General features: G+C 29.9%; 1 protein-coding gene across 1 annotated transcript; it reads right to left on the minus strand.

Annotated features, from left to right (window-relative positions):
• Positions 1-6924: 6924 nt before the first annotated feature.
• On the minus strand, positions 6925-21167 carry LOC134711818 (major facilitator superfamily domain-containing protein 1-like). Its single transcript, XM_063572718.1, has 14 exons — positions 20954-21167; positions 19119-19327; positions 18121-18188; positions 16944-17052; positions 16493-16592; positions 15861-15959; positions 13653-13764; positions 12068-12124; positions 11465-11621; positions 10833-10930; positions 10047-10159; positions 8909-8956; positions 8447-8522; positions 6925-7601 (listed from the first exon to the last, which is right to left on the minus strand). Exons 1-14 carry the CDS (start codon positions 21099-21101, stop codon positions 7586-7588), a joined length of 1410 nt encoding a protein of 469 aa, XP_063428788.1. The 5' UTR covers positions 21102-21167; the 3' UTR covers positions 6925-7585.
• Between the last annotated feature and the right edge of the window lie 20 nt (positions 21168-21187).

Below are 21187 nucleotides of genomic sequence, written 5' to 3' on the forward strand. Positions count from 1 at the left end.
ACGATTGATAGAAACCTTTTTATAACATATAAGTTCCTTAATTTATATGTTTTTCAAACATTTTAGAAAAACAACTTATTTTTAACTATAATTTCTTTAGGTTTAACTTGGTTGCATAACTAACAATAAAGCAGTTTGGCGAGCACATGGACAAAAAATACCAGGTTTTCAAATAGCGACTTACAAATTCGTAATAACACACGAATAAAACAAAATTACGTAATTTGCATGTTGCAGTCTGTACTAAGAACAGATAGGAGACAATACATACATGTCTCATGAACTTATGTGTGCACTTATTACATCATGCAGATAACCTTGTAGCCAGCTAATTTTTCGAACGTAGATAGTATGTCATTTAAAATTATTTTAACATATATATCTTCAAGTGCAAATTATGTCAGTGAAATATTGGTGCCTATAAACTCCCCATGATTCTGATTCAAGACCACACATCTTGACAGCAACTGAGAAAGTACCACAATCATATATGATCCGATCGGCCACGCTAATACTTTACATGAACATTGTCAACCATGGTACTATTCGAATTTATTATACATCGGTTATACATTACAAATATGACCTTGTTCCTTCAGACAGAGTATACCACAATATCAACGTTGTTTTTAAATCGCATTACATTAACTGCTTTATAAAGTATTATGTAATGACGATTCACTTGAAAACTCAATATATAGACATACTAAAACGGAATTTCTGAACAACCAAAGTTCTGTTCTCTGCTACTTTAGAACGTAACACTAAATTGAAGTACTATCTGTACTAGATACCAAAATTAACATAAGTGTCTATACATACACTGTTATATTGCTGGAAATGTCAAATGATCCGCGAAATCTTTTGCCAAAATATTGATATCTATTTTTTCAGTAATATTCTATAAACATATGTTTCTCATTCTAAACTTAAAAACCGGTTGAAAGAATAAGTCAATTATGATTTTTAGAAAGGGATATATGTATCCTTTAACTTCGCGATCCGCTACATATATGATGTGCTCTCACTAACCAAATAATTTAAAGTTTAGTGGCTATGATAAAACCACATGTCCCAGTTCATTAGAAATACTAGTATACTAGGATACAGTTAACTTTACGTTAGTTATGATGTCCATCTTATACTTTATATGCTGTACTTTTATATATAGACAATACATTTTCCCCTACTGTGTCACTTTTACTATGAAGTTTTGTAAAAAAAAAATGTATCCTTGAATGGAAAGTTGATATGCATTTCTATTTTATTCAATGGTCAAAACATATTTTAAATATTTATTTGCCACGAACTTCTAAGAATTTAAACATTTTCTAAAATGCTGTTCTACTCTTCTCTTCACTTTGGGTCTTTTTGTGTATTCAATGTTGCTGCTACCTGGTAACAATACCAAGTTATGTCTCTATGATATGAAGATGAGATGAAAAATAGATATCATATCTGGGAACCAGCACGTAAACAAAACAAAAAAATCTAAGAAAATTATATATCTCCCTAAAAGAGGAGTGGTTTGTGAAACAGGTATATATTTCCAAAGTGCAACCTAGAAATGTTGCAATTGAAACATTTGACCAATAATGACAACTAAACAGATAGTTTTGGACACAAATGATTATTAGCCACCGCGTTTAAATCTTTTTAAACGAAGTTCTATAGCAAAATATTTGTTTGGGTAATACTTTAGATCGTATTAGAAGATGAATGACACAAGCGAAACTGTGTTGACAGAGTGTGAAGCTTTTCAATATAATGTGAGTGTTAAGTTTAGTTTGGATGATGTAAAACTTTTGAATTTTCCATTTGATAAGGGACTCTTCGTTTTGAATTTTCATCGGAGTTCAAAATGTTTGTTATTTTACTTTTTATTCATTAAGTCACAAGTATTTTTTTCTTATATACATACCACACTATCTACACGAAACAAAGGAGCGATCAACATTCTTGGTCAGAAATATGGCAGTTGTTTTCCCTTGTTTCCTTGATTGAATAAGTCTGATTTTGTCAGTTTTTTATGGACTTCCTCTGTTTTAATTTTCTTTGAAGTAATGTATTTTTGTTTTACTTTATGAAACATAGAACGTCCTTATTTATCACCAATCTTCTAAAATGTATCTTAGTTTTAGCAGACTTCACAAAAACTAAAACTATTTGATTTAAAAAAAACACAAATAAATCTGTGATTTTGTCATTTTGAAATTTGCACTTTCAATATTAACAATTTGATGTTTTTCACTTTTACGTCAATATTCAATAAAGATGTTTAATGAAAACATATACAAATAAATGCCAGTACTTCAAATTGCAACTTATAAAAGTTATAAAGTTATATGATCTAACTGCTAATATGACAAATAAAGAATTACCTGATTTGCATGCTGCAGTCTTTATTAAGCAGAGATATAAGACAATGCATACATGTCTCATGATGTTAAGATTGCACTGGTTATGATATGCCGATAACCTTCAAGCCCTTTTTGCGCTCATAGATAGTATGCCATTGAACATGCAAAAAGGTCAAACATACATCTTTCAAGTACAAATTACGTAAGTTAGATATTAGTGTTTGTTAATACATTATGATTTCAAGTCTAAATTAACTCATCGTAGAAACCAGGACTAAATTGTGTATATACGCCAGACTCGAGTTTCGTCTACAAAAGACTCATCAGTGACGCTCGAATCCAAAAAAGTTAAAAAGGCCAAATAAAGTACGAAGTTGAAGAGCATTGAGTACAAAAATTCCTTAAAATTTTGCCAAATACAGCTAAGGTAATCTATGACTGAGGTAGACAAGCATAAGTATTTCAAAAAATCTAAATGTTGTACGGTTAATTTATATATATAATAGATATAGGAAGATGTGGTGTGAGTGCCAATGAGACAACTCTCCATCCAAATAACAATTTAAAAAGTAAACCATTATAGGTTAAAGTACGACCTTCAACACGGAGCCTTGGCTCACACCGAACAACAAGCTATAAAGGGCCCCAAAATTACTAGTGTAAAACCATTCAAACGGGAAAACCAACAGCCTAATCTATATCAATGAAAATTCATGTCAGCACAAAAGTGTTGACTCTAAACCTCTAGATTACAATTGTGAAATTTCCATATTTATATATCTTTCAACTAGCTACTTGTATCTTAAAACTTGTGGGAAGAACATTGTCAACACTTATGTGCGAAATAAGTAAACAAAGGGACCAAAATTAGATGAGACACAAGATTCAAATAATATAAGATTTTGCCAAGGAATTCGACAATGGTCTGAACGTGAACATAAAGACATAGAATGGGTTAAGAAAGTAACGTTGTGTAGACGAATCGAAATTGAAAAGTTTAATGGATCTATGATCATTCGTGATACATCTATTTTCAAAGACCCAAAGTTTGCAAAGCTCATACCATACCTCCGTGACAAATATGTTAATGTTCCTTAAAAACAAAGTCCCCAACTATGTCTTTTTCTGCTTGTAAATCGTATTATATAAACTGTTTGTAGATTAAAAATAAAATGTTGAAAGAATTAGTTCAACTTTATTTTAATAGGAAAAGATTGACCAAATTATATACACATATCTTTTTAGAAAGGGATAAATCCATAAATCCAACAGGTCAATTTTGTTAACTTCACGCTCATGTAATATCTTGACTTGCATAACCTTAATATATATGTTCGACTTTGAAATGTGTCTGATTATATAAGCTTAGGGTCAGTTGTAAAGGCTTAAATATCTACAAATGACCAAAGTTAATACAAAGATCTTGTTTTAGAAAGGGGATAAATCGGATAAAAACATCGCTCCGTTTTAATTAAAATTAACTGCCAGTATCAAGATCATACTTGTAACGTAAATATGTCTATCAAAAAATAACAATCATTCCGTTGGGAAGCAACGGAATTATTGTCTTTTGTAAATTTGGTCCTTTATTCATATTCATTTGTGTTTTTCTTAAAAATGAAAAGAAGCTAGCAATATCCTTTAACTTCATGTTTCGCTATATATGCGTAGTATCCTCTCACTAGTTAATTCAAATTTGAAGGGAGCTAACATTCAATTTTTAAGAGGGGAAGGGGTTTTGGGGTGGGTGTGGGGGTAGGGTCCTGAAGTTTGTTTTTACTTGTTATATCTGACCTGCCTTTTTATTTTTCATTCTATTCAGTCTTTGCTTTTTTCTTTTTTTTTTAGCTTATCCGGATTTTTTTTACATACATCGTCATCCTACATTTTTTAGGTGAAAAGTTGCTCATCCTCCCTTTTTTTCACTAAAAACTCCGTCCTGCTTTTTCAAATTGCATCCTACAAATCCCAGATCATCCCAGGTTTCTGATGAACTTCGTGTTGCTCAGTCTTTTCTATGTTGTGTTTTGTAAAGTGTTGTTTGTCTTTGGTTGTTATTCAATTGTTTCCATTTGTCAATACGTTTTCAACTTCACTATTTTATCATCAATCTTTTTTCTTTTTATTGTTATTTGTTTTCGTTTGTAAATGTGTGTACATCCTTTTAATGTCCCAATTAGTCTATCCGATGGATAATTTGAATATATATACCTGATACACATCTATAGACATGAATATACAGGTAAACAAATATTTACTTAGCTTTGGGTAATTCATACTAAGCATGAATAAAGGTAAGTACTGAAAAAATTTAAATCATAAAAATACTGAACTCTGAAGAAATTCAAAACAGAAAGTCACTAATCAAATGGCAAAATCAAAAGCTCAAACACATCAAACGAATAGATAACAACTGTTATATTTTAGGCTTGATACAGGTATGTTCTTATGTACAGAATGGTGAATTAAACTTGGGTTTAAAGTTAGCTAAACATCTCACTTGTATGACAGTCGTATCAAATCCCAGTATACTTCCTAAAGATATTGAATTGATGTAATGACAAACCTGTACCTCTTACTGAGTGTCAAACAATCTTAGAAAATCACAGAAATTCAAAAAATAGTTTAAAATTTATTACAACTTTTGAATTACAAATATACAAAATAACATACACTGTTGACACAGATATATTTCTTAGCTGTATGTACTTTCATAGTTCATAATATGTAAATATTGTAATAAAAATGGCAACACTTTAGCATGTTAACTATGCCAAACTTTCATTCTATGAACCTTGAAATCTAACCAAATGCATACCAAAATATCATTAACTTATCATTGGTGGTTCCCTTTAAACTGACCTAATCAAACTTTTACATGTAAACTGTGCAAAAATTTCAAAGTCAACATAGTGACTGAGTAATATAATTTTCATAAGATATTTAATGCTAATACAACATCATACTAAATATCATGACTTGCCATTAAAGGTTTCCTTTTAACTGACCTAATAACAAACTTAACTAAATTTTAAACTATCAAACTTTCACAAGTCAAAAGACCATGACTGACAATACAAGGCAGGGTTAAATAATCTCCATAGAAATGAGATGTGCCAATGCTAATATAACCAAATATCAGCGCTAACTGTAAGTGGTTACTCTACAACCTAATCTCAAATTTTAACAAATCTATGACACTGCAGTCAACACAAGCGGAAACAGCATGTCTAAGTCTCACCTTAACAACTACTGCAAGGCCAGACAAAAGGTTCTTCTTCCGACACAATATACAATATTTAAAACAAAATTATGTTAATAACCAAATGTTTTTTTCATATATTCTAGGTATAAATTATTGTTTGATTACATAAATTAAAACCAGAAACCACTATTGACAGAACACAGATAGAACCCATATCACATGGAGATATTTGTAATGAGTATACAATTTTGTTTTTTGTATAAACATATATTTTAAATTTGTGTTTTAATTCTTACAATTAATTAACTTAATCAGAATTAGAATCACTTTTTATTAATCAAATTTAAAGAACAAAATAATATTCAGATCAAACAAATGAAATGAATGTACATACATTACATTAACAACCTAGAAGAAATTGTATAAAGAAATTATGAAATTGATTTAATGTTAAATGATTTAGGAGATAACTGTATTGTATTTTAAGCTTGGCCTTCGTAAAACGTAGATTTTACTGTCGCAAATTGAGTTTACCTAGCGACGCGGAGCGGAGATAGGTAAACGGATATTTGCGACAGTAAATTCAAGTTTTACGAAGGCCAAGCTTAAAATACAATACAGTTATCTCCATTCTAATGCCACATATTAAAATAAATGTCATTTAATAAATATTTTGTCTTAAAAATGGCATATATGAAAAAGTCCGCGAAACTGTTGCATTGTCTTTAGCGTCTAAACAATGTGACGTCATGTGTTTACTCTGGATGTCAAACATGAATACTAAACATATTTTTACTTTTCGTACGCTTCAGAATGGTTTCAATATAGACTAAAAGAAGATTTTGAGGCTCAAAATGTGAATATCTTGTTTATTTTTTGAGAAATTACATATCCCAGAATTCAAAATGGTGGCTTTCTTAGTTACGGACTGGTAGAACGTGTAATCTAACCCCTCAAAATATTTATCAACGTCCAATGAAAATTGTCGTCACATACTTATTGCATTAGAATATGAGATTGTAACCTGTAAACTAAGGTCAAAGTAGCACCCGTAGAATTGGAAAAAATGCCAAAACCAGTTAGTGAATTGTTAGGGAAAAAATACACAATGACACTGCAATTGAGAATTCATTTTGTTTTATAATTTGTATTAAGTTTTATTCTAAGTTTTGAAAATGACATACATTGCATAAAAAGCTCTTTTTATTACCTGGTTCAGAAAAAAAGGCTATATATAACCTCATTATAAATATTTCCTATTTTTTTGTCTTCTTTATTAAAAATTACTTAATCTGTGTACTTAATAAAAAAAAAAGTTAAATATTTAAAAGGTTAAGTTTGTACAATCTTTCACATATCAACATCTGTAATGAAAGCTGATGATAAAGGTCTTATGGTAAATGATGCAGTATATAACTATCACAACATTTTGACAAGGAATGTTAATGAAGTTTATACTCAAAACAGAAAATAGGCGGGACAGTGTAAATTGATTCCAAGAACCAAGAGTAATGTATCCAAGATTTAAAACAGTCAATATTGTCCAAAATCTTGTTTTAATACTACTGATTACTTTATTTTAAGAATTTTGCAATAATGATGAGTTGAAGAGTGTATTATAGAAATCTATATGCTATTTTTTCTTTATTTAACTGAGAATTTAGACAAAATTGTTTCGATGTTTTAGCATAAAAACTGGGCATTGCTTTCGTAAATTTGAGAAAGACTTTTCTTTACTATTATATATATATCCTTGTGTAGCACCTTTAAATATCTGTAAATAATTACAGCACCTATTCAGAACTGCCCTTCTTGGCATATATCATTACCAGTATCAAAATGACTTCAAGAAAAATCAAGGTTTTCTACAAATTTTAAATAATGTCATGTTATCTTATATTGCACACACAAGAGAGATGACTTAAAGATACAGCCTTGTTCTTTAATATTGTAATGTAATTTCAAAATGGTTTTTGGCACATTGGTTTTGATAGTTTCTTTACTTCAACAATTCTTTTCTTTATAAAGGCTTCTTCCTGAAAAAGAAAAACAAGTGTATGTTTTTACCATTATGTTGTTTGAGATAAGTCACATCTTTCTAATTAAATGTGTCCATAGAACACAGATGCCACTCTCGCTATTAATTCCTTTGTTCAGTGGACTGGGAAATTTGGGTCAAAACACTAATTTGGCATTAAAATTTAAAAGATCTTATCAAAGGGAACAAGTGTACTATGTTTCAAGTTGACTGGACTAATACTTCATCAAAAACTACAAAAAATGTTACCACCTGAAGAGGGACAGATAGATGAACAAACAGTCACTCAGACCAAAAAAAACATCTGGGGTCTTATCATACCTTATAGAAACTTCATAAATATAAAACTTCTTCTTTAGGACAAAAGCAGACCTGTTTTCAATCCTTGAGTCCTCATAGTAGCACAAAAATTAATGACAAATAAATAACATTTTTTTTTCAGTAAAGAAACTGCTTTAAAATAACACATATAGTATAAAATAACACATATAGTAAAAAATAACACATATAGTAATACAAACAAGTTTTCTGGACAAATTTGGAGAGCGAAAAATCTACCACAACTTATCCAAATCAAAATGAACAATCAAAACCATATAAGTTAGTTTGCCACTAAGTTTTAGCATTTATTTTAGAACAATTAAATATTTTTTGAATATGAAAGGACATGATATGATATGGGCCATTTTTGGACCCTGTAATAGCTGTAATTGTTTTGTAGAACACCCTGTTTTTTTAAGGCAGACAATGTTGAATATTTATTATATAGATTCCCGTATATATTGTTGTAATATCACTGATACAGAGATCATTTTTATTTCTTTTCCGTTTAATATTACTTACTCTTCTTTTTCCTTTTCTCTGTCGGCTTCTTCTTTCATTATTTGACGTAATTTAGCACTCATATTTAATTTTCCACCTGTCAAAAGATCAAAATGTTATTACATGTGTCTAAACTAATCATAATCAATATTCTAAGCATTTACAAATTCTTTACTTTCCTCTGTTGAGTGCAGTCCATAAGTAAAAATAACTTTTTGAACTTCTTTGAATATGAATATCAACCTTATTGTCAAAAACACTAGACTTTTAAAATGTCATAACAAAGCTTTTATAGTGCTCAACTTTTTCAGTTTTTCTTGGCCAGTGATTTCTGAAGTAACATGATGTAGTTGTAGAATGCAAGTGTGTATAACTTCAGAAATCAAACTTCATTGAGATTTCCCCTGTTTTACTAAGACCAAAAACCTTATAAAACAAGACAAACTGCAAATTTGTTTTTGTAGACAATAATAGTATTCCTACCTCTGGAAGCATCTAAGAGATATAACAGTACAGCAGCTATCAATGCAACTGAAATTCAAAGAAAATAGAAGATATTATAAAAGCTATATTTTAGGCCCTGAAATTGATAACACATATTCAATAACTTCACAACTTTGATAATAAATGATATGAACTAGTCACTTTTAAGCAGAACTGTCAGCTGTATTGTCACTGGGATGCAATGACAAGTGTTTATTGACATACTTGGCCCTTTATAGCTTGCTGTTTGATGTGAGCCAAGGCTCTGTGTTGAAGGCTGTTGTTTTTTTCCTATAAAGATTTATTTTTACAAATAGTGACTTAGATGGAGAGTTGTCTAATTGGCACTCATACCATATCTTCTTGTATCTATATTTAACCTAAACTGCCAATATACACATAGGTTTTTTTTATTATTCTATTTACCTATAATTTGGCATTGCAAAAGGTCATATTTTTCTCAGAGTGTTTATAACTTCTTTAAACTAAATCCATTAGATGTTGGATGTGTACTGTAAGTAATCTAAGATCTGTACTTAGGGTCGTTTTTGTAGCGGAGGTATTTACATACACTTCTGGTCTGTTTTTCTGTTATATGTTTTTCTGCTTTGTATCCATCTTATGAGTTTAGCTATTTTCAACTGATTTTATAGTTTTTTCATATGTTGTGCTTTTATGCCACTGTCAATGATTAGGGGAGGGTTGCTATAGTTTTGTTTGGGTCTATCTCAAGTTGGGAGCCAGTAATTAAGTTGTTTTTGTCTGTTACTGTGTATCATATTTATTTTTTGTCAAATGTTTTGTACACAGACAAGGCAGTTGATTTTCACATTTGAATTTTTTTACATTTGTTGCTTCAGGGCTTTCTTAAGCTGACTATGCATATAATTCAGTGTTGCTTATTGTAAAAGACCAAACAGTGACCTATAGTTGTTAACTTTTGTTATTAGTGCTCTGGTGGAATATTGTCTAATTGGCAATTATATTGGTAATTGTACCTTTAATGACTTACCCGTAATCTCAAAATGATACTATTTTGGCAGATTTTTCAGTTTTTCAATATATGGAAACAGTTTGAAATCATAGAGCAAATATTTCAAAATACTATGAATTACTCATAAAAACTAAAAAGACTTACCACAGAGACAAACAAGAAAGAAGACCTCTAACACTAGATATCCTTTAGAATCTACTATTGCACCGGCTATAATAGCTACTACTGCTAATCCTAAATTCTGTATAGCTTGCATTCTATAATATAAATAAATCATTTTTCTGATGTAAAACAAATTTTTCATATCAAACCGTACACCATTCGACCAAAATAAATAATGCAAATGTATAGACTTTAAATGCTGAATACCCTGTAAAATATTCAAAATATGAAACTGATGTCATTTGCATGACTTAAATAACTCATAAATTCTTATTTTGAAATTCATTATTTTTGTTTATGTTAATTTCATCCAATCAAGACATTTCAGAACTAAAAAAATAAAATTAACAGGGCATTAGTTTGACATATACATATTGAAAGTGTAAAGTACATATTCAATTATTTAACATCACAAAAGTCTAAAATTTAAGAAATTTGCAGTCACAAGGCATAAACTTTTAAAAGAAAAAAATGAATTAGAAAAAAAACTTTTTAAATTTGATGCAACTGCATCCATCAACCAACATTAAAATCATAACTGAACTGTGGGAAAACTATAATAACCATATATTGGTCGCCTTTTAGTTATTTGAATAGGGTTACTTAAACTTAAATTAAAAAAAATATGAAAGGTAGCAGCAGACCTGACCAAAATCAATTGAATGTGTTAAAATTATTTTAATATGACAACTGGTATTTAATCACAGTAGAACCCCTAAGCAATGACAGATTTTGAATAATTCTAAAATAACATGAAGCCGATCTTACATTCCATAAGCTGTTCCAAGTTGATTGTTAGGTACTATTTGTGCTGCTATTGGCCATAAAGCACTGGCTAAGACAGAATAAGAAAATCCCATAGTAATCTGTGAATAAAATATAAAACAATCATGAATTATGTTTGAAAGCAAAAATATAATTAAAGGGGCCTACAGAATTAGGCTTATCTCCTGGTTTGTACTTACTTCAGCAATAAGTGATAATATGTAGTAGGATTTGTTCACTCTCCTGGAGAACGTGAGTTTTAGTTGGGGTTGATTTTGCTCAGCCTTTAGTTTTCTATGTTTTGTTTTGTAACCTGTTGTTTTTCTTTTTGTTTTTAGGACATGTTGTTCAGTTTATTTGCAACTTGTGAGTTTGAATGTCCCATTTGTATCTTTCACCACTCTTTAACATGACATTATTCTTCATGGATTTTTCAAATTGTACTTTCATTATAATTGATAGCTGTGGTTGCTAAGGTTACTATATAGTATTTTACAAATTGTTGTTAAACAAATATATTTTTAAAAATATCATATAATATAAGCTAAGCTTCTGATGTTTTTCATCCTTATTGAAAGAAAAAATTCTGAACCAGTTTTATCCATCTTATTTTGTGGAGATTAAAAAAAACTTACCATAGCAACATATGGATTAATAAATGTGAATGCTAATAAAGCATGACAACCAATGGTTACTGTGGTACCCAGAATTACCCAGAATACATTTCTCCCAGTTTTATCTATCAGAAATCCAAACACTGGTGAAGCTACAGCAGATATGATGTATACTAAACTAAAATAGAGCAAAGACAGTTAGATTTATTAGAAAATTAACTGTAGTTAAAGGGGATAGAGCCTCTGGATTTCAGATATGGATTATCTAGATTTTCTACAGTCTGAGATTTAAAGCTTCATACAAATAATTTACATGGCTGTCATCACAGGAGTAGGATTGTAATGCTTTCATTCTGTAAAAATATATCATAGAAGAGACAATAATTACCTTGTGAAGATAATTTATAAAAAAATATTTGACATTCATAAGAGTAAAGTTATGGTCAAGGAACAGTAAATGGGCTTTCTCAGATTTTGATAAGATTTTTAATACAATCTTGGCTCGTTGAACTACTATTGAAAATCGGAAAAATAAACTTCTGTTTTAATGATATAATATAATCATATGGTCACAGACTTTATAAGATGTGGAATAATCAAATTACAATAGACTTAGGTACATACCTGTTCACATTGTTAGCAAGACTAGGATCAAAATTCCATTTCATTTCAAAAAATACTCTGAAAAATACATAAAATACTTGTCAAATGAAGAATACGTCAAGTTGAGCATTTTATTTCACTTTTTATATTGAGATTTTGAGGTTTTTCTTTTTTGTGTTATTCCTAAATAATTTAATTTTGGATGTAACGTGTCTTCTGATTGGCTGACCTTATTTTGTTATTCAGTGTGCACCAAATTTTTTATGTTATTTCTTCATAGACAGAAAAAAATATTACAGTCATTCCTTAAATATAAAATGGTGAAAAACTCATACAATTCAATGAAAAATATTTTTTAACAACCCACAAAAATATGTGTTTAATATATAGAAGTGTAAAAAAGACACATCCTCCAAAAAACAACCCAAATATAGACAAAGGTAAAACAATAAATCCAGTCTTGTTGACAGAACCAGAATTGCCTCCCTTTAATAAATTTTGAAAATAAATCTCCTTTGAATGAATTTGAACTGTAATAATTAAAATCTTAAATGAAGCATAACCATGATAAAAACACAACATGAGAAAACAGCACACATAAGTTAAACAATGAACTATCCTCAAATCATGAACTAGAGTCTACTTGGAGTCTAGATCACTAACATGGCACTAGTATAATGTTTTGATAATTATTTTATTTTTGTTGTCTACAGTTTTTCAAATAATATGTGTTTAAAAAAGAATTGTTTGAAAACCATCATCTAAAAGCATTGACTCATAAAAACTGTTAAGAAGTCAAGAAATGTTTTCAGTCATTTTGATATTTTTGTCCATCATGTATTACTGATCATTTATGCTGTTTACAGTTTCTGTTAAAGTCATATGAAACCAGTGAGTGGTGAAAAATAATGTTTATCCAATTCTTGAACCAATGCATGTATATATTGTAAACTTAGAAATCTGTGCACGATTTGGTAATTTTTTACGCAAATATATCGTATAATATATTTCTCTATGTTTGTTATGATTTAACAAATATGGCTGCTCAATAAATGCTGTGTTTAAAGCCGAGGCTTACTGAGTGTTACCATATAGTAAACAAATAACAAAAAGCATGGGTATTGAGCCTGTGTTTAACATGTACAATCAGATAATTGTTTATTTTAATGACAGATCCATGCCTATTGCGATCACCGGATTTTTACGAGGAGGGTTACGCTCAGGTCACTATGCATATGGAAAATATGTCGGCAATTGCATCCTGGAAGCAAGCAATTAAAAATAAGTAAACTTCTTCTAAATATGGACAAATTAAAGAACTTTCCTCAGAAAAAAGTATATGTACATAAGTTGTATAATGAAAACTATCCATTTAGTTATAAAAACATATGCATGTTTTTTTTTTAATTTGAGGTTTCTTATGACTTTAATAGATTAATAATTTCTTAAACATCCATCAATGTATCAATTATTATATCTTCAAGATTGACAATGATGACAATAAACATCAAGTAATGGCAATAGCTTATCAGTCTCATTAATCAGATGTGCAAACAAAAACCTCAAAATTCACCTACATACAAGGACCAGGTATCCAAATACTTACAAACCCAAGCCTATGAATGGAAATACTGCTACGTAGTACATGACACATATAACACATAACAACCACATTGTTGCTGGAAAATCTTTTACATCTGTTATTCTTATTGTTTCTTCTGTGAATAAAAATCATAATCCAGTATTAATTACAACAATCAATTGTAAACATAGATTTTGTTTGTCCAAAAATTGAGACATAGTTACTATACACCTGCCTAAATTAAATAACAGGAGAAATAGGGTAAACATCAGAGAGACAGAAAACTAAAGATGTCAATATCTGGTATTACAAAGTTACTACTGTGGATTCATTTATTTTTGTGGATTGAGGAAAACTGGCATTTTCGTGGTTATTTGACATTTTCCAATCTCTGCATACAAGGCCTATAGAAAATTGTCATTGTTGAACATTTGGATTTATGGTTCAAATGTACCCATGAAACTCTGAAGAAAATTGTTATCTAATAAATAATAATGAATCCACAGTGTAATGCACTCAAAGCTCTTTAAAATTGCTCTCTATAATATGTTATAGTGTTCAAAATACAAAATTTCAATGTAGAAAAAAACTTTAAATACATGTAAGTCTCACTTTAAACCAAAAATAAATTATCTGAAATGAATCCTCAATAGTAATGAACACAATAACTTACAATAATAACATTAATCAACAAAGTCTAGTTGACAAAACAAGAGGCTCTCAAGAGCCTGAATCGCTCACCTTAATTTTTTTGGTTAAATCTCTCATCAATGATTATTTTGGCTTTTCAATTTATTTAAATGTTTTTTGAATCGTCCTATTTTCTTCAAAAGCAAAAAAAAATAAAAAAAATCCTATGTTATATTTTAGCCATAGGAGCTATGTTTCTTGACATACAAGGAAATAAAATATAAAATTTATACTAGATACTCTGAAACTCATTTAATCTAAGTTTGGCTGAAATTGATACCACAGTTTCAAAGGAGAAGATTTTTTAAAGTAAGTCAACATGATGAACAAATTGTGAAAAAAGTCTTTAAAGGGCAATAACTCCTTAAGGGGTCAATTGATAATTTTGGTCAAATTGACTTATTTGTAGATCTTACTTTGCTTAACATTTTGCTATTAACAGTTTATCTGTATCTATAATAATATTTAAGAAAATAACCAAAAAATGCAAAATTTCTTTAAAATCATCAATTCAGGGGCATTATACCTTAAAAACCAGTTACCCAATTCGGCTGAAAATTTCAGGACAGGTAGACCTTGACCTAATAAATACTTTAACTTCTTGTCTTATTTGCTCTAAATGCTGGAGTTTTTGAGATATAAGCCAAAAACTGCATTTTACCCTGTGTTCTATTTTTAGCCATGACGGCCATGTTTTTTGACGAAATAGAAAATAAAACACAAACTTTATTTTATACACCCTACTGATCATTCAGTTGAAGTTTGGTTGAATTTAGTTGAGTAGTTTTAGAGGAGAAGATTTTTTAAAGTTGGCAAATATGATCAACAAATTTTGAAAAATTGTCATTAAAGGACAATAACTCCTTAAGGGATCAGTTGACAATTTTAGTCATATTAACTTATTTGTAGATCTTACTTTGCTGATCATTTTTGCTGTTTACAGTTTATCTTTATCTATAATAATATTCAAGATAATGACCAAAAACTGCAAAATTTCCTTAAAATTACCAATTAAGTGGCAGCAACCCAACAATGGGTTGTTTGACTCATCTTAAAATTTCAGGGCTGATAGACTAGACCTAATGAACATTTTTACCCCATGTCAGATTTGCTCTAAATGCTTTCGTTTTTGAGATATAGGCCAATAACTGCATTTGACCCCTATGTTCTATTTTTAGCAATGGCGACCATGTTTGTTGATAGATCAAAACTTCGGATACAATTTATAAACTAGATACCCTAAGGAAAATTCAGTTAAAGTTTAGAAGTATTTGGCCTAGTAGTTTCAGAGGAAAAGATTCTTGAAATAGTTTACGACGACAGACGACGACAGACGACGACGGACGCCAAGTGATGGCATAAGCTCACTTGGCCCTTCAGGCCAGGTGAGCTAAAAAAGTAAGATTTGATAATAATCTAACGTCATGAATGTGTTTGCTTTATGTATAACCATTAATAAAAAGATGGGTTTGAAATATAAGGTGTCCCACCTTCCTTCAAGAGAGAATATTTTTCAGAAATATATTTTTAAATCTTACTTACCTGATGTAAGCTGTTTTCTTTGTAATATTCTGTCTGCTCTTTTGTCAAAATATCCTAAAGCTAATGCACATATGAGTGATAATATACAAATGATTCCACCTGAAAAATATAGTCGTAAAAATATATAGAATGCTGAATTGATCGCTATCTTTATGTTAGTTACATTTCAAACTAAGTTATGTCATAGTAATCCCAAGGCAGGAGCCAGTTATTTAGTGGTTGTCATTGTTTGCTGTCTGTCGTATTTTTTATTATTTGTTTTATCTATATCAGGCAGTTGGTTTTCTTGTTACAATTGTTTCCTATTTTGTTACAATTGTTTCCTATTATGTCACTTTGGGGCCTTTTATAGTTGATTATATACAGAACAAAGTTTACTCATTGTTCAAGACTGTAAGGTAACCCATCCTTGCTGGCATTCATGTTGTTTGAACAGTTGTCTCAGTGGCAATTATAACGCATCTCTTTATTGTATTTTGTTTGTCTTTGGTACTTTGTTAAATATGAACCACTTCTTTTCATCCCTAAATTAATTGAATAAACTATACATTGTATATGTATAATTTATAAATGGCCAACAATAACTATACATATCTATTAAAAAAACAGTTTGTACAAATAATTATACCTACCTATAAATAAAACAATGCCCAAACATTCATATCCTTTATGTCCACTGTTACTGACAAATTTATATATTGGCTGCATGATGTTCATATTCACTGTACTGCCCTGAAAAAATATCAAAAATTCAGAAGCCATAGTATGCTTATCATGCTTATTTTTTCACTTGCTTGATTATTGCACCACAAGATAAATATATTTTAATGCCTGTAGGTTATAAAGAAAACAAAAATTATAAAAAAATATTTCAGAAGTACCATTGGTGCAGAAAAAATAATTTGCTCTGGATACAGTCTTTTTTCATAAAAAAAAACCTTCTGCTCAACTTAGGTAAAATTCTAAAAGTTATTGATTACTGAAAAACTTTAACACATAGAAAATATTGAAAAATGATACTTTATGTTTTAAATTTTTTCTCTGAATATGTCTCAGTTGGAATATTGATGAAAATATACCTACCACACGAGAAAAACTAAGCTGTAATCCAAACACCATGTTAAGTTCTCTCCCTTGAAACCATTTCACTGCATATGTATTTTGTGCAACAGCTAATGATTCACCACCAATTCTATAACCAAGTTTGTACTTTATATTTTTACTTATCATTACGATTTAAACCATTCTAACTTTTGGAACCAAATTTATTACCCCAAAATATGTATAACCTTATATTCCAAGTTTCTATATATATAATAAACATGATCAATGTGCTAATACCCCCCCCCCCCCACCTTTAAAAAAAAATCAAAAAAAAAATCATTGTTTATGTACATTTGTATTCTCTCAAATGATTTCCAGATGCTCCATGAAGCCTAGCCTATGCTGCTTATTTGACTTAACAAATTAAAGTCTACATTACATTACATGTATTAGTCACCAAAAGTAAAGTTGTTATGGCAAATCATTCAGTACCCCATTTGGTGATTGCTAAAACATTTAATGACAAATACTTCATGTATATTAAGGATAGAAAAAAGTAAACAATTCATCAGTTGGTAGGATTCTAAAGGGGTTAATAAGGGTAAATGTTTTTTTACTGCTTTTGGAAACTTATAAATATAAGACAGGGAAGAGATTTAGCTCCCCAATGGACTGCCATCAAATCCCATTAAAGAGTTATATTTCTGATGTATCTTATCATCTGAGACTGTGGAAACACCAAGACTGTAGCTCTGATGGTCCTTGTACTAATATTTTTGGACAATCTATGTCTAATATTTGTAAATTGACACATTTTTGGCAAAGTATTAAATGTGAAGGTCACTTGCTTTCATTTCATAAATTAATTCATGACAGCATTAAAGTCTACAATGGTTATTAATATATTCATGTTTAATCATCAAATATATGTTAATAACTGTTAAAATAGAGATAGTTCTCGCCTCTTAATGTGACCTTAGTATGTGCAATCACTGTGTAGCATCACCATCAGATATAGGTACATCAGAAGTCAGGTCAGGTCAAATACTTCTTATCTTAATTTTATTCTTTGTTTTGCTGAAAATTAAAGTTTTATGATACTGATGCCTTATAATGTAGATACTATTCTGGACTGATTATGATATTTTTTATTGGCTTTCTCTCCCTTTAGTATTGCTATTTTGATTTGTCAAGTTGACACAAAAATTACACATACCCAAAAATAAATCTTCCAACATCCATCAACCATACTTTATTAACTAATGCCCCCAATGCAAACACAACCTAAAACAAAAAAATGTGATTGTATTGCTATCTATTTAAATGAAAAATAAATGTAACCACAAAGTATCTAGTGGCATTTATTTTTTCTTGTAAAATAAATTTTCTTTCAGACTTTGCAAAGCAAGCGTCTACATATATATGCATTATGCTCCTTGTGAGCCCATTTGATGGAAATAAAGCATCTTCTCCTTTTTCTTATACATATTTCTTTTTTTTTCTTTCTCTTTTTCAATTCCTTGTGTATATTCCCATACAAAATATATGATTAATCCTGTGTTAGATCATAAATATCTTCAATTAAACCAGATCACTTAAACTTTCAAGTTGAATGACTCATGTATGCGACAAATACTAAAAAGTGATTAATATATATATATCCACACAATTTAGTCAGATTTTTCTTTAATATTAAAAATTTTTACTATAAAGAGAAAACCAGTGTTAGTGATGCAACACCCATTTTTTGTTTTCTTTTCTTTATAAACATATTTTACATGTTAAGTCAATTTTCTATCATTGTAATAATTAAACCATTTCAAAAAAGCGTACAGCAACCAACAATCAATCAATCAAAGAAGTTTCTGGCTTTCTTCAGTTTCTTCATATATTATACATCAAACCTACATGTTCAATGATGGTAGACAAGTCACTTTTCCTTATCATTTAGACGAGAAAAAAACAGAAGAAGGCCAGTGCCCAAAACCTCTAAGGATGGCTTAAAAATACTACAATAATGGAAAATATGTTCCCTATTGAAATTTCTACAAAGGAATTTTAAATAAACAGTAAACAATAGAAATATTGACAATTTAAAAACTATCTAAAAAAAATTGTGTTCATTTTTAAAATTTTCTTTTATAAAAATGTAACATCAACACAGGTAATGTTTTATTTCCCTCTACATTATAAACATAAACAACCAGTATTTACCTGACCAGCTGTAACAAACAGACTGAAAATAATTGCTCCAAGTCGTACTCCAAACGTTTTGTCAATTAGGAAACCTCCAAAGAAACAAAGTATAACATTTGGCCATGAGTACCAGGAATAGAATCCCATAAAGGCACTTTCAGATATCTTCAGATCTTTTATCATGGTGTCTTGCAAGGCAGCTGGGTTGTCATAGCAAAAGTAGCTGCCTAAAAAGAAATTTAAAGAATATCTCTGCAATTTCAAACAGTGAAGTTATCACAATAACATTACACACACATAATTATATTGCATGAAAAGGTAATTTGATAGTGTTTTACAGCTTCATCTAATGTAATTACCTATCTATAGAGAGGGTCCATTTCTTATATTTTGTAATCATGAAGAATCTATTGTTTAAACTTCCTCAAGAAAGATGGATTTAGCTTTTTTTAAAGTACATTTTGTACTTTTTCATTGTTCAGCTCTTTAACTTGTTTTGATCATGATGGGTCATAAGGCATCTATATATATACAAAGTACATGAATGAAGCATCCAGGTCTTTTTTCTTAGAAGAATTCAACTTTATCAGTTTATTAATAACTTAAATATGACAATGCTGTTAATCAAAAATTACTTCAGTCCAGGCCCCTTTGCTTTCAAAATACCGTAATTAATATTACCAATTGCAAGAGTGGATAAGTTCCAGGTCCACAGGTTCTAACAGAAAGATTTTGAAAGCAGAGAAAATTGTGCATCTTATAATCAGCATGACTTTATCAGATGACAATACCAATACAAAAAATCCTGGCTAAAGTAAGGCTTTCACATAATAAGATACTTTAATTCAGTCACAAATTCGCTATATAGTGGTTGTTTTCTAGTAGTCATGGTAGTTATTAAAATATCAACAAGAGTTTTTACATGAACCATTTTATTTCTGAGGGTGGCCTGGGATTTACATGCACAATGATGAACATGGAGAACCCCCCCCTGGAAATAAACCTTCAGTTATGCTAAATAATTTTGTTGGAAATCTTTTTTCTAATAAAAAATAAGTGGGTAAGATCATTTTTTCAACCATGGTACATCCAGATTGTTTTAAAGTTAAAAACAGGGCAAGAATTTCTTTTCTTTGAAATATCTCTTAATATTGATCTCAGACCTCTCAGACATGTCAGACAATGAAATGGGTTGTACGTACCTTAAACTTTTAATTTATCTAGAGACACATGTAACTGACTGAGGATCATTATTCAGCAATTTTATGAATTATAATTATGGGATGGGCAGGGGGGTTTAAGATGTTTTTGTAGGTAAATATCATACATGTAGCTGTGGAACTTTTTTTCATCATGCAAGTGTAATAGAGTATAACCTTCTGTTGGATTTGTGAATTAGAATTTAATGCATCCTTGGTCTATTCTCTAGCCCTTAGAAGGTATAAAATATGTCATCCTCAGCCTTAGCAATGTGTAACTGTTATTTGAATTTCAAAAGGATGGTGACGTTTTTACAAATGTCTGGTCAATTTCATAGTAGTGAATCATGCGACTCTGGCATAATAAATGTAAAGATGAGTGAATACTTAAATATCTTTATAAGTAACAAATTGTTGCATAAGTATAGGAGCAATGACAAAGTTAACGAAATCTAGTCTGGTTAATTTAATAATTTTTAAATAAATCTTAATTTTTTTAAGCACAAGTCAAGGGGGAACTCCTCGTCCCCTCTAGTTTAGCTACAGCTTGCCATTGGTAACATTCTTTAAGCAACTGAGCAAGAAAAAGGAAACATAATAGATGTTCTTCAAAACACTTTCAGTGCAGTAACATATTAATAAAAGTATACAAACCAAAACTTAAGAAACACATGATAATCAAAATCAGATATCTGTGTAAAAATCTGAACGGGTTGCAGCAAAGTGTTTTTCCACATCCTGTAAGTTTCTCTTCTTCTTCGTCAGAAGACCCTAACAGTGGCTTCTTTTCACTCTCTGTCATTTTGGTAACTTTTGTGCTTGTGACACAGTGACAGAATCACATGATTTTTTCAATCTAAAAATAGAAAATAAATAAAAATAGTCTCT

This window comes from Mytilus trossulus, chromosome 3 (genome assembly GCF_036588685.1).
Source record: "Mytilus trossulus isolate FHL-02 chromosome 3, PNRI_Mtr1.1.1.hap1, whole genome shotgun sequence".
NCBI classification, from domain to species: domain Eukaryota; kingdom Metazoa; phylum Mollusca; class Bivalvia; order Mytilida; family Mytilidae; genus Mytilus; species Mytilus trossulus.

Excerpts from the sequence above, each read along its gene's own strand:
- LOC134711818 (XM_063572718.1), bottom strand. The coding sequence starts at position 21,101 with ATGACAGAGAGTGAAAAGAAGCCACTGTTAGGGTCTTCTGACGAAGAA. Across the intron at positions 19,328-20,953 it reads CATGTGTTTCTTAAGTTTTG|GCAGCTACTTTTGCTATGAC; the intron begins GTTTGTATACTT and ends ATTTCTTTTTAG. Across the intron at positions 8,523-8,908 it reads TCTCTTAGATGCTTCCAGAG|GTGGAAAATTAAATATGAGT; the intron begins GTAGGAATACTA and ends ATCTTTTGACAG.